Source organism: Artemia sp. Qi Xiang Cuo, chromosome 10 (assembly GCF_049724085.1).
Source record: "Artemia sp. Qi Xiang Cuo chromosome 10, ASM4972408v1, whole genome shotgun sequence".
In the NCBI taxonomy this organism is placed as follows: domain Eukaryota; kingdom Metazoa; phylum Arthropoda; class Branchiopoda; order Anostraca; family Artemiidae; genus Artemia; species Artemia sp. Qi Xiang Cuo.
The window spans coordinates 62,718,678-62,738,212 of record NC_142803.1 but is presented as its reverse complement, the minus strand read 5'-3'; the positions used below and the strand labels follow the sequence as shown (position 1 = coordinate 62,738,212).

At 34.0% G+C, this 19,535-nt stretch overlaps 1 protein-coding gene across 1 annotated transcript in view; it reads right to left on the bottom strand.

The window, feature by feature from the left end:
* Positions 1–1,239: 1,239 nt before the first annotated feature.
* LOC148948009 (uncharacterized) overlaps positions 1,240–19,535 on the bottom strand; it is a 280,284-nt gene continuing 261,988 nt past the window's right edge. The window contains exons 3-7 of the mRNA XM_089096065.1: positions 5,394–5,558; positions 3,977–4,117; positions 2,386–2,582; positions 1,845–2,217; positions 1,240–1,670 (exon numbers count right to left, since the gene is read on the bottom strand). Of these exons, the coding sequence (XP_088952191.1) occupies positions 1,240–1,670; positions 1,845–2,217; positions 2,386–2,582; positions 3,977–4,117; positions 5,394–5,558 (1,307 nt within the window). The remainder of the gene's footprint in view (positions 1,671–1,844; positions 2,218–2,385; positions 2,583–3,976; positions 4,118–5,393; positions 5,559–19,535) is intronic.

Here is a 19,535-nt window from a genome sequence, read left to right as displayed (position 1 = left end):
AAAACCCTTAAATCAAAATTAAGCAATTTGAAATTGCGATATAAAAACACAAATCGTTTTTGTGTCTGAACGGTGTCTCTTAAGCGTTTTGCAATTAGCGTGAAAAATTCCTAGCACATAATGGCCATGAATAGTAAGAGTAATCACTTACTGACTTATAAATCAGTGCGTAATAATACATGAATCGGATTTTACGTAGCAAACTACAATAACCCATCAAAGGTATTCATTAGAAACTTTTTGCATACCATACTAAGATCTTCAAACTAAAACGTTATCTAAATGATAAATGTACATAAGAACCATTCCACCTTTAAAGTTACTTTTAATTCTGCAGTATATACCAATAACCTCACCAAGATTCTCATAGTCCTTTTTGTGTCAAGAAATATTAGCAGCTAAACTTTTTATGTCATAATAAATCTTTTCAAAATTTTCATTCAAAAAAAGTTTTTTTTTGGGAAGAAATGTAAAGGTTATACAAACCTCAAAATATCAAATTCCCTCAAGAAAGATTTGGTGACTTGATTTTGATACCCTTAAGAAATACATGAGTGTGATTAAGTTTGTGTTATGATTTTGAGTTCCCAAGTTATCTTATTGACTTGTTTTAAGAAGTATTTTAAGTAAATTTGTCAATAAACATTCTTTTATTTTCTATTTTATGTGTTCGTTTTATGTTGAAGTCAGAAATGAGTTGAATTTAGCTTCTTCTTTATACTCCTCTGGGAACTCCTGCTATGAACCATAATTATGACTAATTCTTAATCAACTGTCTTAGAAGGGAATGGGATATGCTTGATATCCATCAGAAGTTCAAACTGGTGTAAACAAAGATGCAACACACTAAAAGGCAATGTAAAATTATCCTCTGGTTAAAAGTAGAGGTTTCTGAATCTTTCTAATCAAAAAAAAACACAATTTAGGCATTCCCTCAATATTTGGAATCCTATTGCTCCTAATTATTAGCTTATTTACTTTTAAATTTAAATTCAAACCATTTCTTCAAGGAAATGGGGATATTTCACTCCTACAAAAACATTAAAAATTTAAAGGAAGGAAAAAATTTCATTAAAATTGATTATTAGTTCACTGATCAGAAGGTATTCATTTATCAATTTACATACAGGTAACAAAAAGCAATGATTTACAGGATTTTAGTTAAAAAATAATTGATAAGTTTTACAATTTGTTTTCTCTATTTTTCTAATAAAAGTAGCAAAAAACAATATATTTGTCCTAAAGTTTAGAAAAAGTAGCAGAATGAAGACCTTGAGAAAAGGTATTGTCACAATAAAGAATTGTACACTTAGATGGTTTCTCACACGTATGTACTCTTTGGTGCTGGTTCAAACTCCCTGCTTGAGAAAAGGTCTTGTCAAAAACATCAAAGGTAAACGGTTTTTCACCTGTATGAATTCCTTGATGAATGTTCAAATCTGATGACTGAGCAAAGACCTTGTCACAAACATCACACTTAAACAGTTTCTCACTCGCATGAATTCTTTGATGTTTGTTCAAACTTCCTGCTTGAGAGAAGGTCTTGTGACAAACATCACACTTAAAGGGTTTTTCACCTGTATTAATTCTTTGATGAATGTTCAAACCTGATAACTGAGCAAAGATCTTGTCACATACGTCACATTTAAACGGTTTTTCACCCGTATGAACTCTTTTATGTACTTTCAAACTTTGTGTGCTGGTTAAAATTTCCTGCTTGAGAAAAGGTCTTGTCACAAACATCAAAGGTAAACGGTTTCTCACCTGTATGAATTCTTTAATGAATATTTAAATCTGATGACTGAGCAAAGACCTTGTCACAAACATCGCAAACAGTTTCTCACTCGCATGAATTCTTTGATGTATGTTCAAACTTCCTGCTTGAGAAAAAGTCTTGTCACAAACATCACACTTAAAGGGTTTCTCACCTGTATGAATTCTTTGATGAATGTTCAAACCTGATAACTGAGCAAAAGCCTTGTCACATTCATCACACTTAAACGGTTTTTCACCCCTGTGAATTCTTTGATGAATTTTCAAAGATGATAACTGAGTAAAGGTCTTGTCACAAACATCACACTTAAACAGTTTCTCACTCGTATGAATTCTTTGATGTTTGTTCAAACTTCCTGCTTGAGAAAAGGTCTTGTCACAAACATCACACTTAAAGGGTTTTTCACCCGTATGGATTCTTTGGTGAATGTTGAAATCTGATAACTGAAAAAAGGTCTTGCCACATTCAGCACAATTAAATGGTATTTTAACCGTATGTATTCTTTGGTGCTCGTTGAAATCCTGAAATAATGAAAACGTCTTGCGACATACATCACACTTAAACGGTTTTGAACCCATATGAACTCTTTTGTGTTTGTTCGAATTTCCTACTATAGAAAAGGTTTTGTCACAAACATTACACTTAAACTGTTTACTACCTGTATGCACTCTTTGGTGCCGGTTCAAAGCGTGCATTAGAAAAAAGGTCTTGTCACATACCTCACATTTATATGTCTTTTTCTCAATATGAGTTCTTTGATATCTTTTCCATTTCTCATACTTGTTACTTTGAAGGCAGCTTTTCAAACCTGTTTTCTGATTTACTAAGCCTTTTCCTTCAGATTCTTCAGATGTTCCTCTTTGTTCATGGATCCTCTTTGGAGAGAATGGATACTCCTTCTGTTACGGGCTTAGTTCTCACTCCCGTAGGGATGAGCGCAATGATGGTCCGTTAGGTGGGATAACATTGAGATCTAGTACCTGATTACTATGGCGACACTGGTGGTTGCTCTTAATTGAGTGACCGCTTGCGACCCGCTCACTGTCAGAATTGGGCGTGCAATCGAGCTGAATGCTGGGAAAACGTAGTCTTCATCTGATCTGAGTGTGGCAGGGAGATTACACTTGGGCCAATTTGGCTGTCACGGGACTGACGAGTGTAAATTTCTAACAGGGAGGCTTGTATTGACTATGACCTATGGTTCCGAAGGGAACCGCGCGGGTCCGTTGAGTGGCTTCGCCGCAGGCCATCGCACACTGTTGATTGGGGGTTGACTGCGGGACCTTGGCAGGAGGGGAGTGACCACAAACGTTATGACAGAAGAGAGGTTGTCCCGGAGTAGGGCATCATCCCTGATGAACTATGTGTATGGGTAGGGCCTATCCTTGGATGGGGCCTATCTGTATGGATGGGGCAGGTACAGCCATTTTCTCGTTTTGTGCTTTGGGGGTGACCCCGGGTACTTGGACGGAATTGGGTACCGCCAATGATGCTCGGCCCCCTTCACATCAGGGGGTAAGTGATCTCTCCAGACGCCCCGATACTGTTACAATACGCAGTTCCGACCTTCACGATGGTCTTCGCGGGAGTCCTTAACTCTCACCGATATATGTAGGAGGGATCGGCATATATCACAGGGCCGAGCGAGGGCTAAGTGTTGTCAGTCAAAGGCTGCTAAAGGCGTTCTGTTGGTACGATGGCGGCTAGGGTCCGGTGGTACCTCAATCATAGGAAACCACCCGGGTGTACCAGGTAAGGGAGGTGCACCCGTTGTATATCACCTGACAAGAAATGTAATGAGCACAAATAATTTGATGAATTTGTTCAAACCCGATAACTGAGCAAAAGTCTTGTCACATACATCATACTTAAACGGTTTCTCACTCGTATGTACTCTTTGATGCTTGTTAAAATCCTGAAATCGAGAAAACGTCCAGTCACATACATCACACTTAAATGGTTTTTCACCTGTATGAATTCTTTGATGTGTGTTCGAATTTCCTACTATAGAAAAGGTCTTGTCACAAACATTACACTTAAACGGTTTACTACCCGTATGTACTCTTTGGTGCCGGTTTAAAGGGCACATTAGAGAAAAGTTCTTGTCAAATACCTCACCTTTAGATATCTTTTTCTTATTATGAGTTCTTTGATATCTTTTCAATTTTTCATACTTTTTCCTTTGAAGGCAGCTTTTCAAACCTGTTTTCTGATTTACTAAGCCTTTTCCTTCAGATTCTGATGCACATCCATTTGAAAAACCGCTTGAAGAGGGATTCTTTGAAACAACTAGTGAAGTATATCCCTGTAAGTATAGTTCAGATACGTGTGGTAAAAAGTGACCTAAAATTAAAAGGTCTTCAGAGTTAAAAAAAACACAAAAAATTAATAAAACAATAAATCAAGAACCGCAAAACCCAAAACCAAAAACATATCTTTCAGTATGTTTTAAAAGTCTACAAAGTGAAAAAAACGAATAAAACAAAATATCAAAATTAAAACAACCGAAAACAACAAAAAAAATCTTTCAATATGTTTTAAAAGTCTAGACAATTAAAAAACAAATAAACAAAATATCAGAACTCAAATAGCCGAAAATAACAAATAAATCTTTCAATGTATCTTGAAAGTCTACAGAGTTAAAAAAAAAAACAGTGTGTATTTCAATAGGTTTTAACAACAAATTTTATTTTCCATCCCTCTTCTCCCCCTCGTGGTGATACTTATATTAGCTTTTAAAATTAGTTATTCTAATGCAACGAAAGAGTGAAAATGAAACCTTAAACAATCAAAAAGTTTACAGAGGGTTAAATCAAACCAAAATTGAAGGATAGGAAATATTACAACAAATATTAGGACTTGTTGTAACTAAAAGAGGAAGCGCTAATAGAACACACATTGTCTGCTGAAGGTAATTTTTTGGGGGGTAGCTGCAAAGCTTTGGATTAAAGAAAACAAAGAAAGTCACTCTTTCCTCAGGTCTTAACAATGCCAGTCTAGATAGGGATAAATGCTTTTAATAAAAAGTGAAAAGAAATGACACAAAATTCTGGATATTTCAGTAACATATTTAGTGATACCGTCGTCAGCAAATATCTGGTATTTTTTTCATTATTTTTCATTGTATATTAAAAGAATTTATCCTTATTTGAACTATTATTTTAAGGACCTGAGGAAAACAGTACGTTCGCCGATTTTTTTTAAATCCAATTGGACTTGCTATGTTCATCTAGCTAGATAGGCAGTTCAGATAAAAAAAAAGCCAATTTTATGCTTTTTAAATTCAACTTAAAATCAAGATAATAGACAGAATTATCTGGTAATTTATAATGAAATATATATACACTATAAATATGAATTGTACAATCTATCTAGTCATGTAGTTTTAAGGCTTAATATCAAGCTTATTGAAAAATAATAAAACCTACCAAACCATTTTCGAGTGAAAATTTAAAAATGTTCTTGAAAGAATACAAAAACGGTTTGTCAAACATATACACATTGGAATAAGATAAAACAAAACTTCCATCTTAATATTAGGTCCCATTGTCATATTTTTGTCTAATAAAATATTATCCAATACATTTCAATCAACAAAAACACAATGTTTCAGATGTACCTTCATTGTTAGAATATTTGGATTCCTGGGTGTCGTATTCAAATTTACATGGTCCTGAAATGCTAGGTAAATTAAACAAAGGAACATCTTCCCGTTTTGGTGAAAAACGATGGCATGGAAAATAAAAGAGCTTCTCGCTGTCACCTGGTAAAGCATCTTCAACTTCTAAAACAAAATTTAAATTAAAAAGACATAGAAAGAACTAACACTGAAGCTTACTAAACAAATCTGACAGCTTTTTCTTTTAAGTTACGTGTAATACTGTAAATATATAGACATTAGATGTATACATTAAATCAGGTGTATATGCAGGTTTTAACACAGATCGTTTTTAAATCTATTTTTTTATAAAGCAAAAGAAAACCATTAACATTTGACGAAATTCATCAACATGGAACAAATTAAAACCTGTAATTCATAGCATAGAAGAAGTTGCTAGGTAAGTGTAAGTTAGCGATAACGTTTTGAATAAAAAAAATTACATTTTGCAGCTAGACAATTACAAAAAAGCAATTAAAAGTAAAAGAATACCTATTTAATGGGGTTTTCTGTATTACTTCTGCAAACATAAGATACAAAATATAGCCTCCCAAGGATTATCGGACGAAGTCACCTAATTTTGTTCATGTCTTACATGTATTATAACTTGATATTCCCATTTGAACCCCCATAGCCATCCTTGCTTTGGTAAAAAGATTTCGTTCATTGTACGAACACAGAGAAAAGATCGAAATAAAGTTTCTCTACTAGATGATTACTTGTCTCACCAAACTTAAAAATTAAAGCTAATAAATTTAATTTAAATGTGTTTTGCGTCACAAAGAAGTCACCTTTATCACCCCCTAAGCTCTTAATCACTAGATCCAAGTGAACATACTCCTACTACTACTACCATCTCACCGCAGCACCAAGCTGCCAGAGGCCAACACAGCTACGCACGCACTTCCTCGATCCCAATCTATTCAATGCTTCCCTCTTTACACCCTCCCCGGAAGTTCCCATTTGCTTTGAATATTTTTTATGACATCTTCCGCCCCAACTGCGGACGACAAGCTTTCCGTTTAGCCCTAGACGGCTGGCCAAATGAACAATCTTTGGCAATCTTTCATCCTTCTGTAAAACGGGCCCTAGCCATCTCAACCTTTCTCTCATAGCCCTAGAAAATGAAATTTGACGATTCAGCCGGGTACTCAAAACTATCTGTAGGCAATTTCTCTGGAAAACGTCAAGCAAATATTTATCCGCTTTTTGGAGCGCCCATGCTTCAGAGTCATATCTAACCATTGTCGTGACTGTAGCTTATAAAATACTAATCTTATTTGCAGACTTATCTTACTATTCTTCCAAACTTTTTTTTTAACTGTGAAAAAACATTTTTTGCCTTGGCTATTATATTTGTAATATCTTCACTGATCCCACTGTCTTTACTAATAATACTACCAAGATAAGTTAAGCTGTCCAGCTGATCGATCTTTTCGTTACCGAAGGTCACTTTTTCATCTTCACTTTTTCTTAGCCTTAGTGACTTTTTTGAACATTAATTTTTCAAGCATTTTTTGCTCCCTGAGCTCCCAAAACCTCTAAAAATCCATTTATTTTACTCACACTTTTATCTAGGATGCTTAAATCGTCAGCATAATCTAAGTCTAGGAGTCTTTCCTCCCCATTTGATTCCGTGGTCTCCCATTGCCTTTCCTGTGCTCCTTAAGAAAAAGTCCATCAAAATGATCCATATGAAGGAGGATAGAACAAAACCCTGCTTAACTCCTGATTGAACACAAAACCAGTTGCTAACTTCAATTTCGATCTTGACTGCAACAGTGTTATTTTCGTTCATAGCACTAATCACTTTAGAGTATTTGTCTGGTATACCATACAAGGATAAGATGTTCGCTAAGCCTCTTCTATCAACAGAATCGAACTTTTGCTCATAATCTATAAGACTGAGGACTAAAGGTGTTTGATAACTCAGACACATCTCAATTATCAACCTAAGAGTAAAAATTGTGTCAACACATCCTACCTTTTCTAAAACCGCACTGTTATTCTCTTATAACTTTGTATATAGAATCTCTCAGTCTTAAAAGTACCATATAACTAAGTAATTTGCTACCTACTGAGGCAACACTAAGGCCTCAATAATTATCACAGTCACTCTCATCATCTTTCTTATACAGTGGTATAATTTAGGTTTTCCAAAAATCACTAGGTACTTCCCCTTTAAATAGAATCATATTTATAATCTTCACTAACTTATTTCTGACCTCAGAGCGACCATATTTAAAAAACACATTTACCACAGTATCAGCACCTGGAGCCTTATTATTTTTTTTAATTCTTTTAGGACTGTTGCTAATTCTTCCTCACAAAAAAAATTTTCTTTCACGTCCAAGATATTTCAATTTTTTTTTTTTTTCCTCTATATCTTTTCCTTCGACTCTATCTTGGTTTAGCACAAACTCAACGTTTTTCTTTAACCCTTTCCTTATCACTAATTGAGGCCCAATTCCTATCTTTAACTGGGACAATTCCGGATTGACTACTCCCTCTCAATTTATTAAAGTGCCAGCACAATTTTTACTATTATGCCGTCTAGCTGCATCTTTCAGATCCTCAGCAATTTTATCCATGGCCTGCACTTCACACTTCTTCAAACAACAAAAGCACGAAGAGCAATATGGAGATCTTTTTGTAAGATAGTGAAGATATTTTTAATGAAAATTTCGACCCTATGTCCAAGGGCTGTCTCCAGCAAGACAAAAATGTATAAAAGAAAAAAGACTCACAACAACATGCGACCAATTAAACCAAAAAAAAAAAAAAAAAAAAAATTCAAAGCAGTCCCAGGATCCTTACTTCAGTGAAGTTCAACCAGGACTGATAAAAAGTGAGGTAAAACAAGACGATTCAATGAGTTGAAAGAAAAATAATTTAAAAAACGTTTTTATTGCTACTCCAGCCTTTTCAGCAGCCAGCCTCAAAGGTCTTTTTGTGACCGGTTCTGTGTTCATGTCTATTGTTTGTTTGTAAATATTTTGTAAGAGCATTTTTAATTAAATTTGTGTATAAAGCATTTAGTGTATTCCCCCAAGTCCCTATTTAAGGAAATATTATTATTTCCTTCAAATTTCAAATCAGCTGATCCTATTTGGTTTCAAAGAAGACCCTTATCCAGAAGCTTCTGAAAGCAAATTTCTAACATTTTCAGTACTAGATTTCGTGGTAGTCTTTTGACTAAGAACGCCATAGTCTATGTTAGAAGGATTGGAAAACAAGGCTCAGGTTTGAAATCTCGCTCACATTTTTGAAGAATTTTGTAGTCCCAGAATGCAGCAGCTTATTCTTAGAGAAAAGAAAAGTTTGCAAGGTAGTTATGTCTTTATTTCTGAGTCACTTACAAAGCCTAGACTTCAGCTACTTAATTATGCTAAATCAAAGCTTGGGAAGAGCTCTAAATGGTCTAGTGGAGGAGAAAAACTTACCCAGCTTTCTGATGGTAAAGTGATTACTGTTAAAGAGACATCTCAAGTTGATGCTCTCCATCAGTCAACTACAGCCCATCCAAGCCCCTCCCAGTCCCAGGACTGAAATAAGCCATTTTTCCCATTTTAGCTCTGTTTTTTCGTTGTTGTTTTTTAAGCTCTATTTATGACTTAATGGTTTTACTTATGCTTGCATTTATGTTGATTTACATTATTCTTTTAAGTGAATTGCATAAACCATTGATAACTCTTTCCTCTTGTTGCTTCTTTATTGTTTTGCCTTTTTCTTTATTTTGTTTTTGCTTTTGTCCTTGTAATTGTTTGTTATTATTTTATTTTTTTGAGCTTTGTAGCTTGTTATTGTTCTTTGTCTTGCAGTTTTTTTCTCTCTTTTCTTTGTTGCCTATAAGTTTCACCGTTTTAGTTCCAATATACCCTCTGCTATTTCAGCCTGCATGTTGGATATCTCGTTCTTTTGTAAAGATATTGTGTGCATTTGTTATGTGCGGTAAATCTGGGTGATTTTTCTTTTCTTTTGAATTCTTCTATTCTTAAATCAGTTATCTTTGAGCAACCAAGTAGTGCTGGCAAACAAGAAGCACACACATTTGACCCTCTTCTTGAATCTATGGTTAATTGTAGTTGTAATTATCACACTACTATTGATTTTTGTGATAAAATCATACCTTCTCTCTCTTTAAATAGTTGCTTTAATGTATAATAGTAGGACTGTTTATTCTCTTGTCATTGATCTGAAAAGCCAGTTTGCATGTGATACTGTTTGTTTGTTTTATAAGCCCCCTCCTTTTCCAACACATCTGTTCTGTGATTTGCTTGATCATCTTTCTGGTTTGGGGACACTGTAATATGTTAAATGTTGGATCAAGTGATAAATGTGACCATCTCTTTGATGTGCTTTCTTCTTCTGGGCTACTTCCTTCAATTTTTTTTCCTTCTCGTGTGGATCCTACAAGAAATTCTGCCATTTTGATAGATAATATTTTCATTGCTCATTCTCCTAAATTGAAGTTTACTTCTGGTCTTGTTTTCACTGATCTTTCTGATCAGTTCCCTATTTATTTCTCACTTTTTGTGCCTAAGACTGAGATTGTTGTGAATGAGCAAGGCGAGTCTTCTTTTAGAACTTTTACAGATAAAGAAATTTCTAATTTAATTCTTAGTCATCAGAGTAATGATTGGTCTAGTGTTCTTGAAGCTAATGATGTTGAATGTGCAACAAGTTTATTTGTGTTTCGTTTGGGAGCTCTGCTGGATAAACATTTTCCTCTTAGGAAGAGACCAAGGAATTCTATACCCAAATGCCCATGGATGTCCAAAGGTCTGATCAATGCTGCACATATGAAGGTGTCTCTGTTCAAGGTTGCATGTAAAAGTAAAACACAGGATGATTTTTTGAAGTATAAACATTATAAAAATGTACTTACTTCCTCAGTGCGTGCAGCCAAAAAGCTCTATTTTGCGCGTCGAATTGATGAGTTTAAGGGGAACTTGCGAAAGATTTGGACTGTAGTTAATGAAGCTATTTCTAGCAAGAAACTCAAACAGCCCCCCCCCCCATATCATTACAGGAATACTGATGGATCTATTGTGGATAAAAATTCTTCAGCAAACGCCTTCAATTCGTATTTCACCACTCTTCCTTCGGTTTCCATTAAACCCAAGAGTAGAGCAAGTAGTTTTCCCATAGCAGAAGAGTCATTTTTCCTTTCCCCATGCAGTGATATTGAAATTTATAGCATTATTTCCCAGCTTCCAAGTAGCCGTTCAGTTGATGGTTTTGGTTTTAGGAATAATGTTCTTAAAAAAATTGGTCAGTTTGTTTCTATCCCCATCTCACACATAACGGACCTCTCTCTTTCTTCTGGTGTTTTCCCTCATTTATTTAAAGTTGCTAATGTTTTACCTTTGCATAAAAAAGGTGATTCATCTCTAATTTCAAATTATAGACCCATTTCTCTTCTTCCTGTCATCTCTAAGGTTGTTGAAAGGGTAGTGTATCGTAGACTCTCTTCATTTGTATTAAGTACTAATACGACTGCAGGAAATTCTCTCATAACTAACCATCAGTATGGTTTTCGTCCCACTTTCTCTACCTCGTATGCACTTTCAGATCCAACAGAGTTTGTGCGTGTTAATCTGGACAAGGGCTTGTATGTTTTGGGTCTATTTCTTGACTTTTCAAAGGCCTTTGATATGGTTAACCACAATGTTCTTTTGTCTATACTATCTTTATTTGGAGTGCATGGCGTCCCACTAGAATGGTTAAGGTCTTTTTTGTCAGGAAGATCTCAGTATGTTTCGGTTAATGAAAATTCTTCCACTACTTTGCCTATATTGAAGGGTGTCCCACAGGGCTCTGTGCTTGGACCACTGTTGTTTTTAATTTACATTAATGATATCATTGATGGTCTTCATCCCCTTGTGCACCCTATTCTTTTTGCTGATGACAGTAACTTTTTCATTACTGCAGTGGACCTGCCATCTGCCACTTCCCTAGCTCAATGTCTTCTTGATACAGTAAACGATTGGTGCTGGTCAAATAGTATGACTCTCAACAGCCAAAAAGTGCCATTGTACACTTCATGACCCCTTATCGTATGAGAGACGTAAGGGAGCCAATCATCCTGACTTATGGGAATGATGTTATACTACAAGCTGCTATGGTGAAATTTCTTGGTGTGTATCTTGACTGTTTTCTTTCTTTTAAACCTCATATAACTCACCCGTTCTTTCATCCTCAGCCAGTCTTCAATGTTGCACTGGGTTAACTCATGTCTTCCCCCAGATGTTATGCTTTCTCTTTATTATGCTTTTATTTTTCCTTACCTTTCTTATTGCTGCTCTGTCTGGGGTAATACTAATAAATCTCTTCTCTGTTCACTTCAAAGAGCCCAAAATAGGGCAGTGAAGGCTACTTTTCTTCTCCCTCGGCTTTACCCTTCCTCTGATCTTTATAATGATACTGGAATAGCTCCGCTGGATCGTATTGCGGGTAAAAGTAATCTTTATTTAGCGCATTCTGCTTTTCTAGGTTCACTTCCACTGCCTCTGCAGCAATTTTTTCACGGACAGGCTCAGGTAGGTACTCTACTTTTTTACGTAGTTCTTCTCGTAGACTTATTTTACCCAAACGTTCATCTACAGCAGCCCAGAGGTCTCCTGTTTATAAATCAATTCTGTTATGGAATTCCATCCCACCGGATGTCCCATTATTTCTGTCTGCAAAGGCAGTTTTTTGTCGGGTCTTTCCAGTTTATTATTATAATAATTTTTTTTTACTGTACGCTAGTGTTTATTCTCTTTAATATTTATTTCATATTATATTGTTTGATTTAGGGTAATATTTATAGTTCTTTTAGTGCTTTATTATTGTGTTGTGTGGCCCACAACAAGCCAAGCTTCTTGGGCCAAATAATTTTTCTTTACGTTTGTAATAGTGTTTTAGTATTAATAAAATAATAATAAAATTATTAATAAAATAAATAAACTTTAAGTCTGATTTCAATTGCTTCTCGGACTACCTGTTTTATGCCTAGGTCATTGCTAATAAGGGCAGATTCATCAAAAAGTATATTGGGCTAGGATTTTCAAATACATAGCTGCCTAAAGCAGAATCAAATGAAACAGTAGAAATATTAGAATTTAGAGCTTTGAAAATATCATATATATGCTATTGTATGTTTCTCTAAATTCTGGTGTGTTCTACCTACATAGTACTTGCCACAATCGCATGGTATATGATAGACCCCTCTTTGGCGAGTAACTGGTGTTTTATCTTTACTAGAATTTAGAAAACTTATGATTTTGAAATTATTGGTAAAAACTACATACAGATTATTTTGTGTGCAAAGTTTTTTAAGATTTGTGGTGATTTTTGGGATGTAGGGGAGGTAAATTATGTTTGAGGGCTTGTTGGAAATCTCACATGGTAAACTATCATTAATTTTACAGGAGTGTCTTTTCAATCTACTGTTAATTACACTATTAATAAATAAAATAGGATACCCATCTCAAAAAAATATGTCCCTGATAAAGTTTAGTTCTGCTGTGATGTGGGAATCAGAACAAATGTTTAGGGCACAATCAACAAGAGAGATTACGACAGCTCTTTTAACTTGTGGGGGATGGTTTGATTTAAAATGCAAATATTTATTATTTTGAGTTGGTTTTCTTGCCAATAAAGCATATTGGCTTAATCAACTGCAGCATCAATTACCTTTCTTCACAGCAGTGATCCCAAAGACGTTGGAACTGTCCATCTTTCAATACTTGAGTCATATACACAGTCAGCTTCACTTGGCTGCTCTAGACAGTTGAAAATCTACAAAAACTAAATAATCAACAAATTTGATAGCCATATCTTCAAAGACTACAAGGAGGACCTAGCCTAGAAAATAGTTTTGAGAAACATGAAAAACAAGAATAGATAAATAGATTCCAAAATTAAAAACCAATTTATTAACACTTCAATCGTTATATTAACCACTTGCAATAAAAATAGTCTTATGGTAAATAGACTTGAGTTCCTTGTTTACCCAAAACACAGTAATGCAAATCTAAGATTCTTAGAAAAGTAAACCCATTCAGAGGCAATACTCAAGCATTGTCCATAGTAAAAGTCAGTATGCTTTAATTTAGTTTTATTATTATTTTTTCCCAGACTCGCTTCACATTGAGGTACTGGTTGTCTAAGGTCAATAGAGGACTAATCCGATTGCCAAAAAAATTTCTAGTACCATCTTTAAGGAACAAACGTGAATGGAGGTCAACCAGCTATGTCCAATTCTCTTTTGCACTGCCTTCTCAACAAGAACAACTGACTGAAATTTTGGATATTTTGTTAAAAATAGTCTGAAGATCAAATAATTATAAAGGACTCCTTAAAGATAGCACTAGAATTTTGGATTTCCAAAAGCAAAGTGATGTAGCTTTGAAGCATCGGTTGCCTTTATAAAGCTCAATACAGGGCATTTTCAACCTATGCATTTATCAAGAACAAACATAGAAATAAGCTTCATGCAACTTCAGACTCAAGACTCTACATAAAAAACAAGCTGTTTGAATCAAGAAGTGCTATCAAGATTTCTTTTTTTAGACTTGTTGTTACTATTTTCTGGCCTGGTGTTTCCTTATAACTTGTCACTTTCTTTTTTTCAAACCTTCTAAGAATCCTTTCATTCTTGTGCTTCAGTTATACTATTATTAAAGGCTATGCATTGTGTGCCAAGAAGTGTTTTTACATTTTACCCAGCTAAGTAATAGAATTCACTAGGTACATTCGAAGCTTCTATGAAAAATGAACTATCAGTTATGTTCATTCACAAAAATGTAGTAAGGGGAGGGGGATACATTTTTCAAAAGCTAGGAACACAAATTATTTTTCATTTTATTCCAAGAAAATAGCAAAAAGAATTGTTTTCCAATAAAATTTCCTAAAAGTGTTCCTATCAAAATTTAAAAGGGAGACAAATTCCACCTCCAATTGCGCTGGGTACTGAACACTGATGACCTAAGATTGTCTTTGTTTTATAAAAGGGAAATCTCCAAAATTGCATCTCCAAGTGAGTTAAAGCAAAAAGAAAGTTTTCCGAAATATTCAAAATTTTGATTTACGCCTCATCTGAACTATCCTTTGTTCAGAATAAAAATAAGAAGCATAAAGATAAAAGTTTACACAATATTTGAAGGAGACAAACCTTAAAAATAAGCACTAGAGTACAAGATAATCTTTCTTATATAAAAGTGAAATGGTAACTGATTAATAAAAAAAAAAATATTGAATGACCAATCCAACATTCAATTCTAATTTTTTTCATGATAAAGCTTTTTGAATGATGATTGCTTATCCAACTTGATCCTATCAGAGATCCAATTAGGCTACAGAATATGATATTGTTAAGGAAAGCACAAAAACTTGGAATTGACCAGCACAAAGAGATTTAGGTTATCAAAAATATGTGAAGCCAAGGTCACATCTGAACTTACAGGCCTTTGGCCCAACTTTGGTAAATGGTTAAGTATATATTTTAAAATAGTAATGTAACAAAATTACCAACTATATATATTAAATATCAATGGTGGGCTAATATATATATATATATATATATATATATATATATATATATATATATATATATATATATATATATATATATATATATATATATATATATATATATATATATATATATATATATATATATATATATATATATATATATATATATATATATATATCAAGAATACACCACTACCCAAGTCTAGCAATTATAAATCTGAACTATTTTCATCCTGGAAAGCCACATAGTTACTGGCATTATCAGATTCCCACATCTTACTTCCTAATTGGGGTCTACCAGCATTCTATAACACAAATAAAACATTTATAACTCAGAAAAACAAAGCACACCACTTTACATCCCGATAATAATACAAGTATTCAGACATTTCGCAAGACACTAAGAGTCAATATCAGTCTGCCAGCACAAAAATACATGTAGATTGGGTAGTACTAAAATAGTGAAATCCTGTTATAGCCATGTAAATAAACCTAAATAATTACAAGTACATCCGAAATGCAGGAGGCATAGAATTAAACCAGTAACTACTGCACATGTAAACCACGGAATACCTGGTGATATGGTTAAATTTGGAATTAAATCGAGATTCTTCAAAAGGAATCCAGTTTCATTTTTACTGTACTTGGTACTTCCAGTTTTGCGTGTGACATTAACATTAGTATTTCATTCAGAAAATAAGCTAAATGAAAGGAATTTTTATAGTTACCCATGGAAAGGATGCTTTCATATGGATAGAGTTCTGTTTATGCATCTTTTTCTGGCTATTTTTAAGCTTTTGTCCCTATGAAATATTTTTGTGATGTCACACTTTCAATCGAAAACTTAAAACTGTGAGGCACTTTTTGAGAATTAAAATTGTAGATGGTAGTTTATCATCATTGTCTAGTTCCAAAATGAACTAAAATTAGAATACATAATGTAGATATGTTTCAAAAGGTCACTGAGAGATGTGGCTCACTAATCTGACACACAAACTATACACATTTGTATGTGCACCCTGCTCAACAAGGTTGGCTATTGCAATCATTGTTGTGTAAATAGGAAAAACATTGTTATAAAGCTAAATTAACATCTGCTTATTTTTTCCTACATCTCAGTGTGGCAACAAAATGATAAACTTTGCATTAGACAAACTATACAGCCTGAGGTCAAAAAATGGTTCCATTTTTATGTCCTTGATGCTTTCAAAATGATAGTCACTATTGTAGGGAATATTTTTCATAACTTTTGAACTTCAAGAAAAGATACTGTGCTTGAGAAATTTGCATTATTCTGCTTATATAAAAAAAAAAAAAAAAAAGTGAATTTTGTTGAATGGTCTAGGTCATTATTAAAAATTTTCTGTGTAACTGCTGTAAAGGAAACTCCATGTGAAAAGCACTACTATATGCCTAGAATTGTCAATCTATCCTGCCAGCATTGAATTTGCCATGACACAAAAAATAGCATTTCTTACCATCTGCATTTTAGGAAATTTTCAAACTTGTTGCAAACCCTGTTTCCGGACTTGATTTGTGGACACCCCTGTGTGGACAGACTTCATTAAACAACATACTAAAACTTTTTATTGTAATCTTCAGCTTACCTCAGACCTAGAAGATAATGATAAACTACAGTTTCTTATGATTTTATTTCTCAAAAAGGATCTTGGGTCTTCACTGAATAAACTCATATGAGCAACCTTTTGAGTGTCAAGTATGTGAAAAAAAAGATTTACTTCCAATTCTCATTTATCTAAGCATCATTGAAAAGATACTGGAGGAAAGTCAGTCAAGTTTGTATTCAGCCATTCAGATGAGGAGATAATTTATCCAAACACTGTAGAGTTCATACGACAGAGGAAATTTTTCAGCTTCAAATAAGAAAAAAAATTCACTCGATGTTTATATTTATCAAAACATTAAAAATATAACTGGCAGTAACTGAGATACGAAATGAAAACCCAAGGCTTCTTTCAATAATAATTAACCCAGAGATAAGTTAACAGATCGGTGTTTTAAAATACAAGTTTTCGTCTGCAATGAATAGAAAAAAAGCTCTAATTATATTTGGTCAGATATTTTGTTTCGCATTTTGTCAACTTAAGAATTTTACTCCAGAGTGTTTGGGTTAAAGAACATGAAAAACTCAACAAGCAAAAAAGATATACTGGAAGAATTTACACAACGTCCTGGTTTACCCAAGCTTTGAAGTTTAACTTCGTTTATCAAATTTTAAATTTAAATAAACTAAAACTGTGAAACATTGAATTAACCAGAGGTTACTATAACCGTGTAGTCACAAATATTTTCAGTAATGATTTTCTCTTAGAAAATTTGAAGCCTAGACTTTGAGCGTAAAATTGTCTCTAGGTCTGGATAGGAACAAACAGTATCTTAACTCTCATCCTGAAACGTTTTCTTATCCACTTTTAGTCGTGTACTTTTAACTTACTTTTGAATGCTATTTAATGATTGAACTATTTACAGTTGGTCTGAACATTTTCAATATTGATTTTCTACTTTTGTTCCTACTTTTTACTGCTTTTTTTGTTTCTTGCTTTGTCTTTTTCTTGTTCATATTCTATTTTCCCTGGTTTTTTTTACTCTTGTTTTATCGTTTAAAAGAGGTGTCGTTGTTTGGATCTTCTTTTTAATCTAGCAGAGTGTGAAGGAAGGTATGAATTTTTGTATATTACAAATTGTGCTATAAACAGTTTATCAAAGGATATTCATTCTTTCGATAGAGAGTCCTAACGTTTGATGACCTTTAAAAATATATGTGTTATAAAAGTGAAACCTTGCAAAACAGATCTTCTTAACTGAAGTACAATAAAATTGTTTCCAGCTTCAAAAATTTGCTCAATTTATAAGGTTTTAAAGATATGCAGTTACATTTCCTAAATTTTGAAAAAAAAAAATTTACATGGCTTAAAATTCTTCTCAAATAACACAAACTACATTTTCAGGACTAACGCCAGAGAAAAAGAAAGTGATAACTGAAAATTGAGGTAAAATGTTGTTTTGTCAGAGTTTCAATAGGTATAGATCTGTCAAGTAGGCAAATTTCAGGACCCTCTTGAGGGAGAAGGAGTGGAGGTGGCTACTTCGAAATACCTTCCCGGATATACTTTAGCCTGTAGACCCATCCCTGAAAGTTTTATTTTCCTAATCTAACCTGTTTCCAAGATGGCCAAAAGTAGCTAAAGTAGAATTTTTAAGTAGTAAAGTTAGAATTTTTAATTGTCTGTCTTGGTGGATATTATTACCATTTTACTTAGAGAATTCATTGTTTTTCTAAGTTGATAAACATCAGAAGGGTTATGATACAGTATTAGGCTATTCACCTAGTTAGATGTTCATGCTATGCATAAGAGAAACAATTATCTGGCTAGTCTAATATTATCACCAAATTGATTTTGAATTCAATGTTGCCACGTGCCATATCATTCACTTTGGCAAACAGAATCCTTGCTGCTCTTATTTTTTATTAGGCCACCCCCTCTCCTCTGTGAATAATGAGCAAGATCTTGGTGTCACTATTAACAATGAATTCAAATTCAGCACTTGTGCTAAGAGGTCTGCTGCTTGGGCTAGTTCAACCTTGGGTTTGATTAAGTATACCATTTCCACTTGTTCTTCTATGCATCATCAGTCTTCTTTATAAGGGACTTGTGCATCTTAAGCTTGAAGATGGAATGTCATTTACCTCTCCATATTTAAAAAAAGATATAAAAGATCTTGAAGATGTGTAGAGACATGCCACTAAAGTGATATCTGGAATGCAAGAGCTTTCCTACCTTGTAAGACTATCAAAGCTGAATCTTCTTACACTTGTACACAGGAGAAATAGCGGGGATGCCATTTTAGCCTTAGATTGCTCCTAGCTGCAATTTAAAGTATTCCATAACAAAGCCACACCGTTGCTCAAATACTTTTATGACGTTTCCAAAGATAATGATCTCCTAAAAATGCAGACCCTCCCCCCCTGCTGTGATAGTCCTTCATCTTAGGCAAATAATGTGACCGATTCATAAGCTTTAGCTAATAATATTATAATTTTCCATACGAAAAGGAGGTACTAGCGTGGGAAATATAATTAATTGGGGTCCTCCTAATCTCTTCCGAAAGCAAAAAATGAAAAAACCTCTTTCCTGACCCTTGCGCTCATAAACGTTTCCCGTAGTTTTCATATGAGAAACAAAATTTATTCACCAGTTTGTAGAGCTGGGCAGAAAGTTAGTTGATTCCTAGCAATAATAAACTGATATTTTTAGCATGAAAAACCCTATAAAAAAGCTAGAGATCCTTAAATGCCAACTTGGATTTAGAAACTGAAGTTTAACATCAAGTTTATTTGGGAAGGTGAGAAAGGAGGGTTAGCAGTAATCGTGTAAGTAAGAGTTGTAAAGGGTGATGTTAACCCATAGAGCTTAGTGAATTCCAGTTTTGTTCTTAATTATATCTATTTGTTTTAATGAAATCCTATTTCAAGATGTCTAGATACTATATATCAACAGGCCCCTGCCCAGGGGGGCACAATACCAGAATATGCAATAAATTATAACTGAGCGATTTTTT